The 16559-nt window shown below is 34.0% G+C and overlaps 1 protein-coding gene across 2 annotated transcripts; it reads left to right on the top strand.

The window, feature by feature from the left end:
- Positions 1 to 8584: 8584 nt before the first annotated feature.
- LOC131070923 (pentatricopeptide repeat-containing protein At2g22070) lies at positions 8585 to 12220 on the top strand. Of its 2 annotated transcripts, XM_058006612.1 has the most exons (2): positions 8585 to 9205; positions 9364 to 12220. In XM_058006612.1, exon 2 carries the CDS (start codon positions 9395 to 9397, stop codon positions 11519 to 11521), a length of 2127 nt encoding a protein of 708 aa, XP_057862595.1. In that variant the 5' UTR covers positions 8585 to 9205; positions 9364 to 9394; the 3' UTR covers positions 11522 to 12220. The 2 variants fall into 2 exon arrangements, with proteins under 2 accessions (XP_057862595.1, XP_057862594.1); XM_058006611.2 differs by lacking the exon at positions 8585 to 9205 and having other exon boundaries at positions 9225 to 12220.
- The last annotated feature ends 4339 nt before the right edge of the window (positions 12221 to 16559 follow it).

The raw sequence follows: 16559 nt of genomic DNA, 5'->3' as shown, positions 1-16559 counted from the left end.
CACTAAGATGCACATGTACACAACACAACCAACAAGAATTATAAAGAATGGAAATTGCAGTCTAATCTAATTTGAAATGAGATAGGATGCACCATGAGGATGTAGAGGTATGCATATGTATACACAATCATGTATATGTATATGTATGATACATATACACACATACACATACATATACATGTAAATGTACATATATATACATATAAATATGTATGTATGTGGAACTAAATAAACCATGAGGATGTAAAGTAGTAAGGTTCTCTAAATTTGTGGGTTCTTGTGGACCTTTGAAGATAGGGTGTGCACATAAAGGCTCCCAGCTCATACTATGACATTAAGTACATGTATATATGTTCACAAGTACACATATATATGTATATGTATGATACACACACACACACATATAGAAATACAAATACATGTGCATGTATAGTTAATGCCACCTTGCAAGGAAGATTATAGACATCAGACAAACATTTGCCTCTGCAAGGAAGTCTGAAGTCACGTTTATATATACTACTACAAGGGGATTCATAGGTAATTATGAGAGCAAGATACCTCTAAACCTTTTTTTTTTTTGCCATCCACCAGGAGACTTGACTGGAAAACCTAAAAACATGATTTTTTTACCCTTTTGGATGCATCCACCACGTGTTCTGACCCAATTCATCCTAAATGTAAAAAAACACCCCAAATTGTGCACTGATCGAAATGTTGGAGGCCCCACCTCAACAACTTGCCCCAAAAATATCCCCTACATGACAGAGTGTCAACATGGCGTCCAAACACATGGCCACCTTCATAAGCAACATGAATTCAAATATGAATTACAATTGGAATTCCAATTGCAAATGTAATTGGAAATGAAATCTGGATTGGAATTTATACATCTACATGTACACACACAAATGTGTGTGTGTGTGTGTGTGTATGTGTGTACACACTCACATTCCATAGATGATGGCATTTCCAATTTACCACTGCAACATAATCAACAGTTTACAATCAAATGGTGATGATGACATTTCCAAATGTGACTGAAGATATTGAATACTATGTAGATAATCATAAATGATGATTTCCAATTCCGATTCCACAAAATCAGCTAATTACAAATTCACATGTGATTATGCTGTAGTTCCAAAACACAACTCCTAAAGCAGATCCTGTGAACCTCAAAAAAAAAAAAAAAAAGCAAACACCTAGGAAAATGAGAAGAAAAAGGCATGATAGACGGACAAAGTTGAAGTCCCCAAAAGGATAATATTAGAAACAACAAAAGGAAGACTGAAAAATCTAGCACGACAATTTGAAAACAAATCCTGACTAATCCAATTCAAGATTTGAGTGGACAATGGATAAGAATATTATCAATCCACATCATCTTTAGGTAAATGTGTAGAAAAGGAAAGGGAGTGATGGCATGTATATAAATTCATAAGAAACAAGTAAAGAAAACAAACATAAGATCAAGTAGGGGTAACTGTGAAGAAGCCCATAACACAAAAATGGCAGAAGTATTTGGGGTGAAGTGCATATGTGCATCGTGTGGGGTAACTAATGAGACCCCTGAGTAATAGGTGGAAAGACTGTTTCAAAAAGAAGAGGAGAAGGAGAAAATAATAGTGATTGAGATTTTGGGAGCGAATTTCTGGTCAACTAGGCACGCCCATGATGGGCAACTGTAAGAGAGTCTGTTTGATCCCATAGTTCGGTCTTGGAGACTTTAGAAATTGTCCCTGAATTGGGTGTAATGGTGGGATATTTTGATCTCAATTCCGAAGGTAAAAAAACAAAAATGTCAAAGGATGGGAAGCTATTAAAAAATGGAGTGGCCAAAAAGTACAGTCTGGATGAGTTTGATTCTTTTATGCATGAAAACAAGGATTTACTTCCCATATGAATGGTAGATAGGCTAAAACAAATAAGGGAGGGTAGTAAATACCTCTATCTCTAAAATCCCCACATTTTAGACTATATGGTAGTTATATGTCTATGCTTGCAATATTAAGTGTATGGCTTTGTAAACTGTTAGACTAAATGGTAGTTATTTGTTTAAGCTTGCAATATTAAGAGTTTATGAAGGCAATCTTAACAGTTTATGAAGGCAATATTAACAGTTTCCAGTTGATGTAATGTGTTATTTCTATTAATTGAACATTAGTCATCTAGATATCTAAGGCTTCATTCTTATGCAATATAATGTTGTATTTGACCATTGAGGTTCACTTCTCATAGTTTTTGTATGTAACGGTGAATATGATGTTGTATTTGACCATTGATGTTCATAGTTTATAGTTTATGTGTTATCATTACAAACTAACAACATTTTTAGCTCCTAAGTTGTCTTATTTCTTTTAATTATGGTTTAATGTTATAGTTTCTAGTTCCTAAGCTATCATAATAGTTAACCATAAAAGTTAACCATTATAACTTATAGTTCATATAGTCATTTTCATTTAACATTTTACCATTACAATTTGCTCATATAATTGGGTTCATATAACAGTTCACCGTTTTTTGGTTAACTATTATAATTTGGGTTAATATAATAGTTTAACATTAGTCTTTTTCATATTTATATAGCAGTTCACTATAACAAACAAAGTAAACTGTTATAGCATTTTGTCATACATGATAGCAAAATACCATAATAGTTTATTTTGCTGTAATAAGTTATAATGTTTAACAAGAAAGTAAACTATACATAAAATTCAAATTTCTTTGAACGTAAATTTCCCACATTAAAATCTGTGGTTGGTTGTTGTATCCGATCGTTTCAAAACTATGCCAGATAGATACAAAAAATTTAAAGGATGCCATTTTTTGAGAATATGTCGAAATGAAACCCCTCTGGGGAGTCAAACGATAACACCAAATTCATACATTTATACATATATTCCCAATTTAATACATTTGCGAAATACCAGAGAAGCTTGAACCGAAGACTACATTTCCCTTTTGGAGATATTTGTGTTCATGAACACATATTTTAATGTTCATAAATGCAAACCCTCAAATTTTTTTTTGACCAATATCAAAACACAACAAAGGAAACAAGAAAACATTAAACATTATGCATCTTTATATGTTACATATGAAGAACCAACAAATATAGAGCACATTACATATTACCATCGAAAAAATGCTCATTTGAGGCTACAACTAAAATCCTCTGAATTGAATAACTAGTAATGGAAGGTTGTAGTGAGGATTAATTGTCACTATGGTTGAATACACCAAAAAACCACAGATTATACAATGAAGAAACCACACAAATTTGAAAACAAGAAACCACAACAATTTTTACGAAGAAACATATTGTACAATGAAGAAACCACACAATTTTGAAAACAAGAAACCATAGACCACATAAACCACTAAACGGTCAATGGAAGGCTTTAGTGAGGATTATTCCTCATTTGGGTTGAAGACGATGTCCTGAAATCTACCCCTGTGAGCACCATGGATGCATTCAAACCCTTTTGCAACTACCTACAAGGAGGGAAGTGGAGGAAGTAATAATGCACTTCAAGTTTTACAATCTAAAAAACCTATCAAAAAGGTTTTAAGGGAAAGCACTTGTGCTTGGTTACCTTGATACTTCCAAGCCCTGTGAAAGAAACATTGTAGAGTGGACCCATTCCCTTCGCCATACATGCAGGGAGAGTGGTAGCCAACACCGACGAAGAAAGCAGAGCTGTAGCCAAGGCAAGCATGTTCTACTACGCGAGGTGAACACGTTCTGGTCTGTAATATCTCGAAGACTTGAGAAGAAGCGGGAGAAAATAGAAGGAAAGATGGCAAGGAAAGGCATCAAACTTTGTGCATTCAATGCCTTTCTGATCGGGAAAGCCGAGCTATGTGGTGTTAATAAGGAGAAGTGACACAAAGTTAATGTGAGTGGGAGAAGGAATCTAGGGTGGTGGCGGGGAGTAAACACATGCAAGTTGGTGAATAAGGTGGCCATGTGATCGGATGCCACATTGCCACATTGTCAGGTACATGATATTGTAGGGGCAAGTTGTCGAGGTGGGGCCTCCGACATTTCAGTTAGCGCACGATTTGGGGTTTTTTTTTACACGTTGGACGAAACGGGTCGGAACATGTGACAGATGTGTTCGACTGGGCAAAAAACTTATGTTTTTATGTTGTCCAATTAGATAGCCTAATGGACGAAATTTTTTTATTTATTTTAGAGTCCACATGACAGACCACCTTCAAAATTAAGGTGCGCACGTATTGACACCTCTCCCCTAATTGAACCACTATCATTCATTAAAAACAACGAACAATGTTTTAAAAATCCCACCAAGATTTGTGAAGTAGGATGACAAGTGAGAATCATGAAAGAAGAGCCAATCCAACCTCCTTCCTTCCTAATCAGGGCACTGGCTAAGCACAATGTAAAACGCACTGCTTAGCCTAGCCTATGCCTATGTCCCTTCCTCTGCAATCAGACCGTAGACCGTGCAAAAGTTGTTTTGGGAAAAACACTGTCCGCTCCGTCCATCAACGATTTTACGGCTACCGTGAATATGCCTCCCTGTCGTTGCCACTGTCCATCCTCCCCGCAACCCTGCCGTAATTTAAGGTGGGCTACGCGGAGAATTTTTTTAAATTGTTTTTGTAACTCCATTTCATATTTTTATATAATTTATTTAATAATCTTAATTATATTTTTAATATAATTTTTAATATATTTTATTTTTTATTTTTAAATATATGTTATTTATTATTTAAAAATAAATAAATTTAAATCTTGATTTTACTACATTAATCTAAAAGAATATTTAAACATAAAACAACAAGATATTTTTTAAATTTTAATAAATTTTAATTTTTTATAAATTTATGATATGTTTTAAAAATTTATAAAACATAAACTTTTTAATATTTTTTAAATTTTAAATTTTTTATATTTCGAATTTTTTAAACTTTATATTTTTATACGATATGATATTTTTTATATTTTTAGTAATTCTTTTTATAAATTTATGATATGTTTTCTAAATTTATAAAACAATTTTTTATATATATTTTTAAACTTGATTATACTTAATGTAATTATAATTGACGTTCATAGTTGTTGATCCATTGTGTCATTAATTATTTATTGACTTAAATTGTTTATACTATTTTATTTATTATTGAGAACTTCATTAATAGAATTGTCTTCATTTTTGCATTTATATTATTACAAGGGAGCATAAATTTTTATTTTATATTTTTACTATTTTAACTTTTCTAATTTTTTGTATGTTTTAAAGAAAAATTGTAATATAGTAACCTCAATCGCAATGCCATAATTAAACAACCTTAATCTAATTAGTTTTTACTATGTTTTTTACTTTTTTCTTTTATGACCAAAAATGTAAGGTGATACATTTTAATTAATCTACTCAATATTTAGTTTCACTTTAAGAATTGAAAGTGTAATGTTATTGTCATCCTCTTTGATATTTTACTATAGTTTTTGTTTGGCACTTTGTTTAAATGTTTTATTTATAACTTGATCTATTGAACCATAATCCATGTTTTGTTTGTGTAATCTTTTTTGTATATAGTAAAAATAAAAAATAAAAATAAAATAACATCAACAAGAGCTGTGATGCAGCTAGAGTCCCTGCCTTTTGCCAATTGCCAAAAAAATGACATTTGTTCTATGTTTGTGTTGAAAAATGTTTAAGATACAACGAAGAGGTTTCTATTAGTTGCATACTCTTGTGTATTAAATGAACTCAATTGTTAGGCCATGTTTAGCAAGTGATGTTGTTTGTGCAACAAAGGTCTTAATGAAGAAATGATATCTTCAAATCAACTAAGAATCCATTTATAAAGATCCAATCAGGAGTGAAATAAAACCTATGAATCAAGAAGATAATTAAACTAATGTTATGTTCATAATAGAAAGAGAGGGAGAGGTGGAGTGGGAGAGAGAGGGTAAGAAGCTAGAGATAAAAAAGGTATAGATAAAGATGGAAATGGATAAAAGGGATATGGAGAGAGGGAGAGAGATTAAAGAGATGAGATGGGGATAGATAGAAATGAAAGAGATAAATATGTAGAGGTAGAAAGGTAGAGATCTAGGGATAGAGAAAGATAAATATAGAGATAAGAAGTAATATATAGATAGAAATAGAGTGAGGGAGAGATATAAGGGTGGAGAGAGAGGACAAGGTAACAAGATTGAGATAAAGGGAGAGTTGGGAGAAGTATGGAGAGATAGAGATAAAGATACAATGGGATATAAATATTGAGGCCTAAGAATAGTAAGAGGGACAGAGAGGGAAAAAGGAGAGACGTAAATGAATAGATAACCACATGTCTAGAGATAGAGGGAGCGGGAGGAAGAAAGAGCGAGACAAAAAGGAAGAAAAATAGATAAAGATATAGAGAGGTAGAGAGAGAGGTAAAGATAGGGAGGTGGGAAGATAGAGAGGGATATATAAAGCAAAAGAGATAGCAAGATATAGATGAAGAGGGAGAAGGAAAGATAGATGTACATGGTGATATAGAGTGCTAGAGAGTAATAAGGATCCATTTGCAATGTGCTATTATATTTTTGATAAGGAGGTAGAAGGAGATGAAAAGGCATGTATATTATTTTATTTTATTATATTATAATGGTTAACAAAACTATTTTTTTAAATTGCATCAGTTTAATATAGTTCATTTTATTTTTAATCATTTACTTGAATTCTAGTTTTAATTTTTCAAATTTAATTTATTTAAGAATTTCACTATATTTATGTTCAATTTTTTAATTAAAAATTATTATTTAATATTAAATTTATCTTTCAATTAATGTTATTCTTGTTTGTAATATCAATACTTTATATTCTTATACTTTATAAAATTTAAATTTAGATTAAGAATAAGAATATAAAGTATTGATATTACAAACAAGAATAATGTTAATTTAATGATTCCAATAAAAAGAAACATTAATTCAATGATAATAATTTTTTATCATAAAATTAAACATAAATATAGTTAAATTATTAAATAAATTAAAGTCGAAAAATTAAAACTATAATTAAGATTTAAAATAAAATAAACTGTATTAAAACTATTGCATTTTAAATTTGAACTTTTATATTAAAAATTTAGTAAAATCATAGTAAAAAAGCTAATAATACAAAGAAACATATTATGAAGGTTTAAAAAAATTAAATTTGTTTATGTAAATTTTTAATATCTTTTAATATCATAGATAATTTCAAATATTGCTAAAGTTTTTTAAATTTTTATAATCAATATTTTATAGAATTTTTTTAAATATAATAATTTTTAAAGAAAATATAATAATAATATGATTTTTTAATGCTACATAAATTAATATGAAATTTTAAATTTGGAAAAAGATAATAGAAAAATAAATTTTAATTTCAATGATAGTGAAAACAAAATAAAATTATTTAATATTTTTATTTCAATTATCTAATTTTTTAAACTAAATTATTTTATATAAATATAAAATTTATCTTTAAAATTATTTTAATAATTATCATGTTAAAAAATTGCTTTATAAAAGAAAGAAATAAATAAATACAGTATAACATAATGAAAATAAATATTTTTTATTATTTTCAAATTTATTTCATATCTCGCAAGTGTTGAAAGTGGGTAATAATAGTTTAAATTATTTTAAAGAATGATTTAAATAAACAATATTAAAGGGGTTCAAGTATGGACATAAATTATGGTGGGACTCCTTCATGTAAAATCTAAATTTAAACATTGTTTCAAAAAGTGCAGCCATCGGGCATGATGTATGGTAAAAAAAATTTATATGGTAAATTCTTTTTACATAAAACATTAGAACTAATTTTTCTCTTTGTGGTTGATTCCTCAACTATTTTAATTTTAAAGAAAAAAACTATAAACTCCACTAAAATTATACCTGTCAATAAATAAAAGATAATAAATGATTGACATGATTTTCAAAGAAAAATTAATTAAGAAAGTGGGGAGACTGAAAGCTGTTAACGCCGTCACTTGCCGTCACTTGCTTTACAACTAGATTACCGCAATTGACGAGTTCGTCAGCCCTTGCGCGAAACGTGGCCCTGCAAGTTGACAGGTTTTTTAACTCTGGACAAAATACCCAAGATAAAAAAATCCGATAAAATTCAAAAAACAGAACTATCTGGGCGTTAAACGATGATAGTCTAATTATTAAAAAAAAATTAACCGACATAAATGCTCGAACATCGGTACACTGCGCCGAATAAATGCTACGCTCTACTTCAGCGGAAGAGCTAAACTTGGAGGACATCCATAGAGTACTATAGTATATAAATGCACGTCCTCACAAAAACAGCTTAATATTTTTTTAAAATAAAATAAATAAACCCCCAGCAAAAAATGAAACAGCCAATGATTGATCAAAAAATTAATAATTTTTAAAATAGTTTAATAAGAACAAAAATAAAACTTTGATATAAGATTAAATTTTTCAATTTGCACAGTTACCAAAGCATGTTAATGCTTGGAGGTGAAAACATTAGTCCCTGCTTAAGACAGGGACTAATAAAAATTAAATATCATAAAATTCATATTATTAGTAATGAAATTTTTTTCTTATGCGGGGAGGATGGACGGTGGCAACGGCATGGAGGCGTATTCACGGTAGCCGTAAAATCGCTGGAGCATGGACAGAGTGGACGGCTTTTTTCCCAAAACAACTTTTGCACGGTCTACGACCTGATTGCAGAGGAAGGGATATACGCATAGGCTACGCTTAGCAGTGCGTTTTACATTGCTGCTTAGCCAGTGCCCCTAATCAGAGCCTAAATGTGTGTGTAGAGCAAAGATCTTTTGGTAAGCGAGCGACTGATAATTTGGCATTGAGTTCCGCATATGCCATAACTTCTTTCAGCAAAGCTCCCATTCTTTCAAAAGCAAAGCTAGCGTCGTGATTGAAAGAATTAGCCGGCGGAGGTTCATTTGCTACAGATTAAGGGATATGCCGATTACTGATCAAAATGCCAAACCAAGACAGTTTTTCAATGCTGCAATCTCGCTGTGGAGGAATCAATTCTACCGGTCTTTGTGTTGGTTTGTGGAAAACCAAAATGCTTTGAGTAATTGTAGCATTAACTCGAAAAGGGCACTGGAGAAGATATACACACTTTGTGGAGAGAGACGCCTGAAGGAAGCCATTGCAATGTTGCATTGCACGGAATGCGCGAATTATCAGGTTAATTACAATGCCTATGCTTGTCTCTTGCAACGCTGTATTCAAATGAAAGATTTATTTCAAGGAAAAAGACTCCATGCTCACATGCTTAAAGCTAACTTAAATCCATGTATAAACATGGGTAACAGTCTTATTAACATGTATTGCAAATGTGACAGTCTCCTGGACGCACGCCGAGTATTTGACAGAATGCCTCTGAAAAACACATGCTCGTGGAACACTTTAGTGGCTGGTTATGCCAAAGTGGGGAAGTTTGAGTACGCTTTTCAATTGTTTGACGAAATGCCTCAACGGGATGCGGTGACATGGACCGTCATGATTTCAACTTACACCCAACTTGGTCTTTGCCTGGAAGCTCTTCAGCTCTACAAGCGAATGCTGCAAGAAGGAACATTGCCAAACCAGTTTACTTTTACCAGTGTTGTTAGCGGGTGTACCAACCTAGAAAGTTTTCAACTGGGAAAGGAGGTCCATTGTCATATTATTCTATTAGGTTTCGGTTCTTATGTTGCGGTTGGGAATTCACTTGTAAGCATGTATGCCAAATGTGGGAATATTGAGAAGGCACAGTGTGTGTTTGATCAGATGCCTTTGAGAAATGTATACTCATGGAATACTTTGATAGGAATGTATGCTAACTCGGGTAGCTTAGATTTTATGCAGCGTCTGTTTGATAAAATGCCAACAAAAGATGTGGTTTCGTGGAACTCCATGATTGTAGGGTATGTCCAACATGGATGCGAGAAGAAAGGCTTAGAATTATTTGTCCAAATGCAACAGGATAGCATGAATCCAGACTTAATCACTTTCATTAGCGTTCTAACTGCATGTTCCAACATAGAAGCTTTGAAGCAGGGAAAGCAGATTCATGCCCACGCCATCAAAACTGGACTTGAATTGCTTCAGACTATGGGTAATGCACTTGTGAGCATGTATGCGAAATGCGGGTGCATGGATGATGCGCGTTTTGTGTTTGACAAGATGCCTGAACCCAATGTTGTTTCTAGCACTGCTATGATTGACGGACACCTGAAGTGTGGCAGCATAGATTTTGCACGTCAACTGTTTGACGGAATGCCTGAACGTGATATTGTTTCATGGACAGCAATAATTGTAGGATACGCTCAATATGGAGATGGCAATGAAGTTATAGAACTTTTTGAAGAGATGCTAGGATCAGGTCTGAAACCAAACAATTTTACGTTCTCATGTATTCTAAGTGTTTTTGCAAGCCTTGCTGATTTAGAGAAGGGCAAGCAGGTCCATGCGTACACAACCAAAATTGGGTTTAATTACCATGTATCTGTTGGTAACAGTCTTGTTACAATGTATGCAAAATGTGGTGTCATAGAAGATGCAAATCAAGTGTTTAGACATATGCCTGAACGAGATGCTGTTTCATGGACAGCAATAATTGCAGGAAATGCTCAACACGGGTTTGGTAGAGAGGCTATCCAGTTATTCGAAACTATGCTACAGAAAGGCATGAAACCAGATCATATTACATTCCTGGGAATTCTTACAGCATGCAGTCATGCAGGCCTGGTGGATGAGGGCCGACACTACTTTAATTTTATGACCCAAAACCATTGTATCACTCCAGGAGCAAGTCATTATGCATGCATGGTTGACCTTCTTGGCCGTGCTGGTTGCCTAAAAGAAGCAGAAGATCTCCTCAATAACATGCCTATTGAACCTAATGCTTCCATGTGGGGAGCGTTGCTTGGTTCCTGCAGAGTTCATGGAAATGTGGATTTAGCAAAACGTGCAGCAGAAAGCATTTTTGTGTTGGAACCAAAACATGCAGGAGCCTATTCACTGTTGGCAAATGTATATGCTTCATCTGGCAGATGGGATGATGTAGCCAAAGTGAGAAAAATGATGAAAGATAGAGGTGTGAAAAAGGACCCAGGATGCAGCTGGATTGAAATTAAGAACAGAGTACATGTGTTTGGTGTAGAAGACGGACGCCATCCTCAAAAACAGGAGATTTATGCAATGCTGGAGAAACTCGCTTTGCAGATTAGGGAGGAAGGTTATGTCCCGAATATGAAGTTTGTGCTTCACGATGTAGACGAGGAGCGCAAAGAACAAATTCTCTGCCACCACAGCGAGAAGTTAGCAATTGCCTTTGGGCTTATCAACACACCCAGTGGAACAACCATAAGAATCATCAAGAACCTGAGGGCATGCGGGGACTGCCATACTGCTACAAAGTTCATCTCCAAAATAGTGGGTCGTGAAATCATTGTGAGGGATGCCATTCGCTTCCATCATTTCAAGGACGGATTGTGTTCGTGTGGAGAGTTTTGGTAATTCTTAGCATGTCAAGCAAATGAACCTGACTGGGAATAACAGGCATGTCAGACATTTCTATTTTTCATGTTGTGATTGCCTTATCAAGGCAAAACTGAGATGATGCTTTCATCCTTGCAACGATCAAGTGACAAGAGATCAAATATTTATCAAAGAGAAACAGCTAAAAAATTCCAGGTGATATATTCCCAGTGTACACTTCGAGAACATTGCTATCCAGGTCGTCAAGAGCTCTGCATAATATATGAAAATACTGAGACTTACATCTCTGTGACACTGAATATGTTACCGTATTATGCTATCCTATGCAAGCGCAATCTTGGCGTGCTCTGCGTCTTATCTTCATTGTTTATTGGACTTTGATGCACACCCTATTTACAATAGTTGTGGATGGTAAAATATTAGTTTTATTTGGGTGAAGATCAATTCATCTAGACCTCAAGCAGCCGTTGGAGATGGAATCGTCAAGTGAATAATACAATGTATATGGAGGAGAATCTACACATATGAAGGAGAACATGAACGAGAATTGACCAAAAAACAGCAGATACTTCGACCGAATCACAAGACAATTGAGTAAAATCGAGCATATATTTTTATTTAATTTACACAAGGCCAATTTTCTTTAAGTAACACTATATTTTCGGAGATTTTTAGGGGTGTCGTAGTTTCAATCTCCTCTCTCTATTCAAAATAAATTACAATTATTTTCAAAGAGAAGTATGCTTGTAGTGTACAATCTACTTTTTTCTTTTATTTATTAATTTTCGAATTTTAAATTATAATTAGTTTGTTAACTCACGAGAATATTATAAAATGTGATTCTTAAAAAAATTGCATTAAATTATTTGAGTCTAAAAGATAGCAATAAGCAATCATATTGAATCATGTTGGTGGTCTAATTCTACAAAGATATTTTGTGGTATGCTTCATTCTTGGTGCATATCAAGATTAGGTGTTGTAAACCTTGCAAATGTAGGTAGACATTGTATTTAATTATATTGTAGTGTTGTAAATTCAAGGCTACATGGCAATGGGTGTCTCCCTTTGAAGAATTCTTGAGATTCCTAAAGTTGATGAAACAACCATAGGATCCGAGAATCATCTGTAAGCAAAACACCTATCACACAAAAGAAATCAAGCAAATATAATATGCCCTATAAAAACTAGAGAATTTTGTATTATGCACAAAGAATGATTGAAGATGCAAAATATTAGAGGTACAATTGCAATGTATGAATGAATCTTTATAAAGGATGAATGAAACTCTAAGTGCAAACCCTAATGCTAAAATTAGAACTAAAACATTGCAAAGTAGGAGCTACATCAAGCTTAACTACATCTATAACTAAAACTAGAAAAGAAAACTCTAGATAATAAAAAAACACCAAAGTTTAGCTTAAGCAAAAAAGCAATTGAAGGACATAATTAATAAATAATTAGATAATTGTCCTAAAATTAGTCCAACACTCCCCTTTATGAATAACTTAAGGATAAGTTAAAGAGCTAATGATGAATGTAAAATACATGAATGAATGAGTCTTGACAACTGGACCTAATGAGGTATTTATTCATTTACAAACCAATGCAACTAACACCAATGAGGTCTATTTAAATGGAGAAAAGGAGAAAAATCACATGGGAAAAACCCATCTCCGAAAGCGAGAGATGCAATGAAATGGAAAAGGTACAACATGTGACATAGATGAAGGAATCCAAGTGCCCCCCAAGTACAAAATCGGCCACAAAAGTACAATGAATATCCCCCCCCCAATAATGAAGAAGCTCCAATGTCGAATATGAAGGTTAGAGGATGAATTGAAGATGATCCAAGAGCGGCAAACCACATCTCCCTTTAGCAAGAAACAAATCCACTGGCCAAGGTTGAAGCAACTCCATGTAAGGAGATGGAAGGAATAATCTAAAGATGTGTGCCATGGAAGATTGCTCAATTGTCCTCATGTTTGAATTATGATGTGCTAGATCAATTGAAGCAAATCCAAACAACTGTGAAGATACCTAATGAACAACTTATGAAGGCATTGAAGATTGGATGACAAGAATGCTCAAACTGCCATCAAAGAGGAAGTGAAGATCCTCAAATATGTCCCTCGTTTTTGCAATGTGTGACTCAACAAATAACCCTGCAATATCTGGCAAGAAGTCATCCCACAGAGCTAAAACTGGAAGGGAACAATCAACCTATTGAGCTAAATCAATGGGGGCTATGCATGAGCCAATGCCAATCTAGTCAAGAACAACAAAAGATGAAGATGATTGAGATGGAGCCCCAATATGACAAGTGAGAACTGAGGACAAGCCTCAGATCTATCTGAACATGAAAGACTTGTGATATACTCAAGCATCTCAAAAGTACCTCAATCACAGGGTATATGATTTGCACATGCAAGGGGAATGACACAATCTACTGCAAGATCCTCTAGAAATGGAGAGAGATGGTGGTCTCTTAAGATCTCCCAAAGATGAGTCCAACGTGTGCAGGGACATTCAATGTCAATCAAATCACACATCGTGTCAAGATCAACAATAGAACCAATCACTCCTACAACATGATTTTTAATGATCCTCCAAGCAAGCTAACCCCTCTCCAAATCTAGTTAAGGAATGAGTCCATAGAGATAGGGCAAAAAATCAAGTCAATACCTGTTGTGACATTTTCACACATCGCCCCACTGTAAAAATAAGGGGCCCCCACTCTTTTTTTTTTCTACTTTTTGGTTAGATGTGTTGCTTAGGGTGTCTTAGTTTAGCAGTAGTTTCCTAGTTTTAGCCTTTGCTTATGACAGGGTGTCGATTATAATGCAAAAGGTTGTTAAAGTCGCAAGTAAATGATTTTTAGTGTCAAGTCAATTTAATGTGTCAATTTGTCCTTCTGAGATCAATTTTCCACTTTGCCTTAGAAATTTTGAGAAAAACTCATAAAATTGTTGCAAATCAATGTGTTTTTTGTGAAAATCCAGATGGACTATGACTTTCCACTCTTGGGGACTCAAAACAATGCAAAACAAAGTTAAAAATCCTTAAAGTCCCGATGGAGACCAATTTTCCATTGTGCAAAAGGGTTGAAATCCATTGGTCCTGGTGGAATGGGATTGCCCACTTTAGAAATGGATGAAATTGGGTAAGTTTTAACAAAAGAAGCATGAAAATCAATATAGTCTCGACGAAAGTCAATTTTTCACTAAGCAATTAAGGGAAAAATCATTAGTCCCTATGGAGGTTATATTTCCACCTTCATTTCGAGCACCAAGCTAGCTATCAAATGTTGGGACAAGTATTGGAAACTAAAAAGTCACTATGGACTTCGATTTTCCACTTAAGGGCTTTGAGAACGTTTTACCCATCGCGGAATGAGGTCAAAAGTGAGGATCAAGGGAGAGTCCTGACGAACTTTGATTTTCCACTCAAAGGTGAAAGTTTGCAAGTAAAAAACATAAGTGTCTTGATGACCATGGAATTTCCACCAAATGACAAGATACAAGACTGAAGTGTCTTGATGAGGTTCAAATTTCCACTCCATCAAAAGATGATATGAAAGGAAAATAACATGAAGTACCAAGAAATAACTAATCAATGTGCAACTGTTTGAAGGTAGAATGTTACCATAAAAATGAGAAGCCAAAACCAAGAGCAATCACACCATAATCCAAGAAGGAGACATACAATTTGTAAGGGGGAAAAATCAAAGAAAAAACCCCCATGATTTTGAAGATGGCATGAAGCCTAAGAAAATACAATGAGAGAAAGAGAGAATGAGCTTAGCATAGAAATTCTTCCATAGAAGAAAAGAGAGGAGAAGCATCTCTTAAATAGAGATGAGGAGAGGAGTTACATTGTAACTCCCAACTCTATGAACACCACCATCCATAATATGTGTGTGTAATGTGTCACAATCCTCTTAAGGAGGAAATCTAATATTCCACATATTTGGAATAAATAAAATGAGTTATGAGAAATCAAATAAGGCAAAGAACATGTAGGGATTCCTTAGGAATATTCCTACAAGGAACAACTAAAAGGAAATTAACTTTACCAAGTAAAGATTAATTCTTAACATGATCAAATCAACACAAATTATCAAGGGCAAGGAGTTCCAATGAAGATTGGATTTCAATAGCAAGAAGCAAGTAAGGTCAAGATAATGGGAAATCCAATTTAATCAAGTGTCAATTGATGAAACTCGATTTTCCACCAAGCTGGTATTTTATGATATTTATCCTAGATTCATTATGGAGTGGAACAAAATGGGAAGAAAGGTGAATAAAGCTACGAGGGTATGAAAAGCATTACAAGGTAAAATTTACTAAGGACTGGTTTTGTCTCTATACCCATCGATTCTCCACTCAGCATAAGACATCAAAATGAAGTGAAATTTTATGAGAGCAACTGGTCCCTATGAGTGACAGTTCCCCACCATTTCATTTGGTGGAAGAAAATGTGGAAAATCAAATTAAAATAGCCCCTATAGGTTGCACTTTTCCACCCATGGCAACAATAAAGTGATTTAAGCCCACATTCATTCTGTGGTGGAAGCTAACAAAGCAAACTTGAATAAAGGTGGAAGAGACAAGGAGAATATGGCATAAGTTTGGACTACCTTCATTGCAAATTCATTGAAGGAGATTGATCAACAAGGTGGCGCAACTCTTCATTCCATTGGGCAACGATTTTGAAAGGGAGACTCATGTGCAAAATCCATCTACCGTTAAGATTTTATCCATTCCAAGGCATATTACAAGCCCAATTAAGACTTGCGACTATTATTGGGAAATCATTTTTAGACCTATGGGACTCCATTGTTGGACGGTTTTGTTAACAACAACTTCATAAAATCTAAATCAAAGACCAATTGCATCATTTGTTACATTTGTGATCATCATTGGAGGACATTTCCAAGACTAGTGACTACCATCACAAGGTTGTTTGACCAACCAAATCATGGTAAGAGAGACTTGTCGATATGGTGAACTGAAACCTTTGTTTTATGCGATTTTTGTTAAAATTTAAAAAAATTAAA

Source organism: Cryptomeria japonica, chromosome 1 (assembly GCF_030272615.1).
Source record: "Cryptomeria japonica chromosome 1, Sugi_1.0, whole genome shotgun sequence".
In the NCBI taxonomy this organism is placed as follows: Eukaryota; Viridiplantae; Streptophyta; class Pinopsida; order Cupressales; family Cupressaceae; genus Cryptomeria; species Cryptomeria japonica.
The sequence above is the reverse complement of the archived record's forward strand: the minus strand, read 5'-3'. Positions and strand labels throughout refer to the sequence as shown.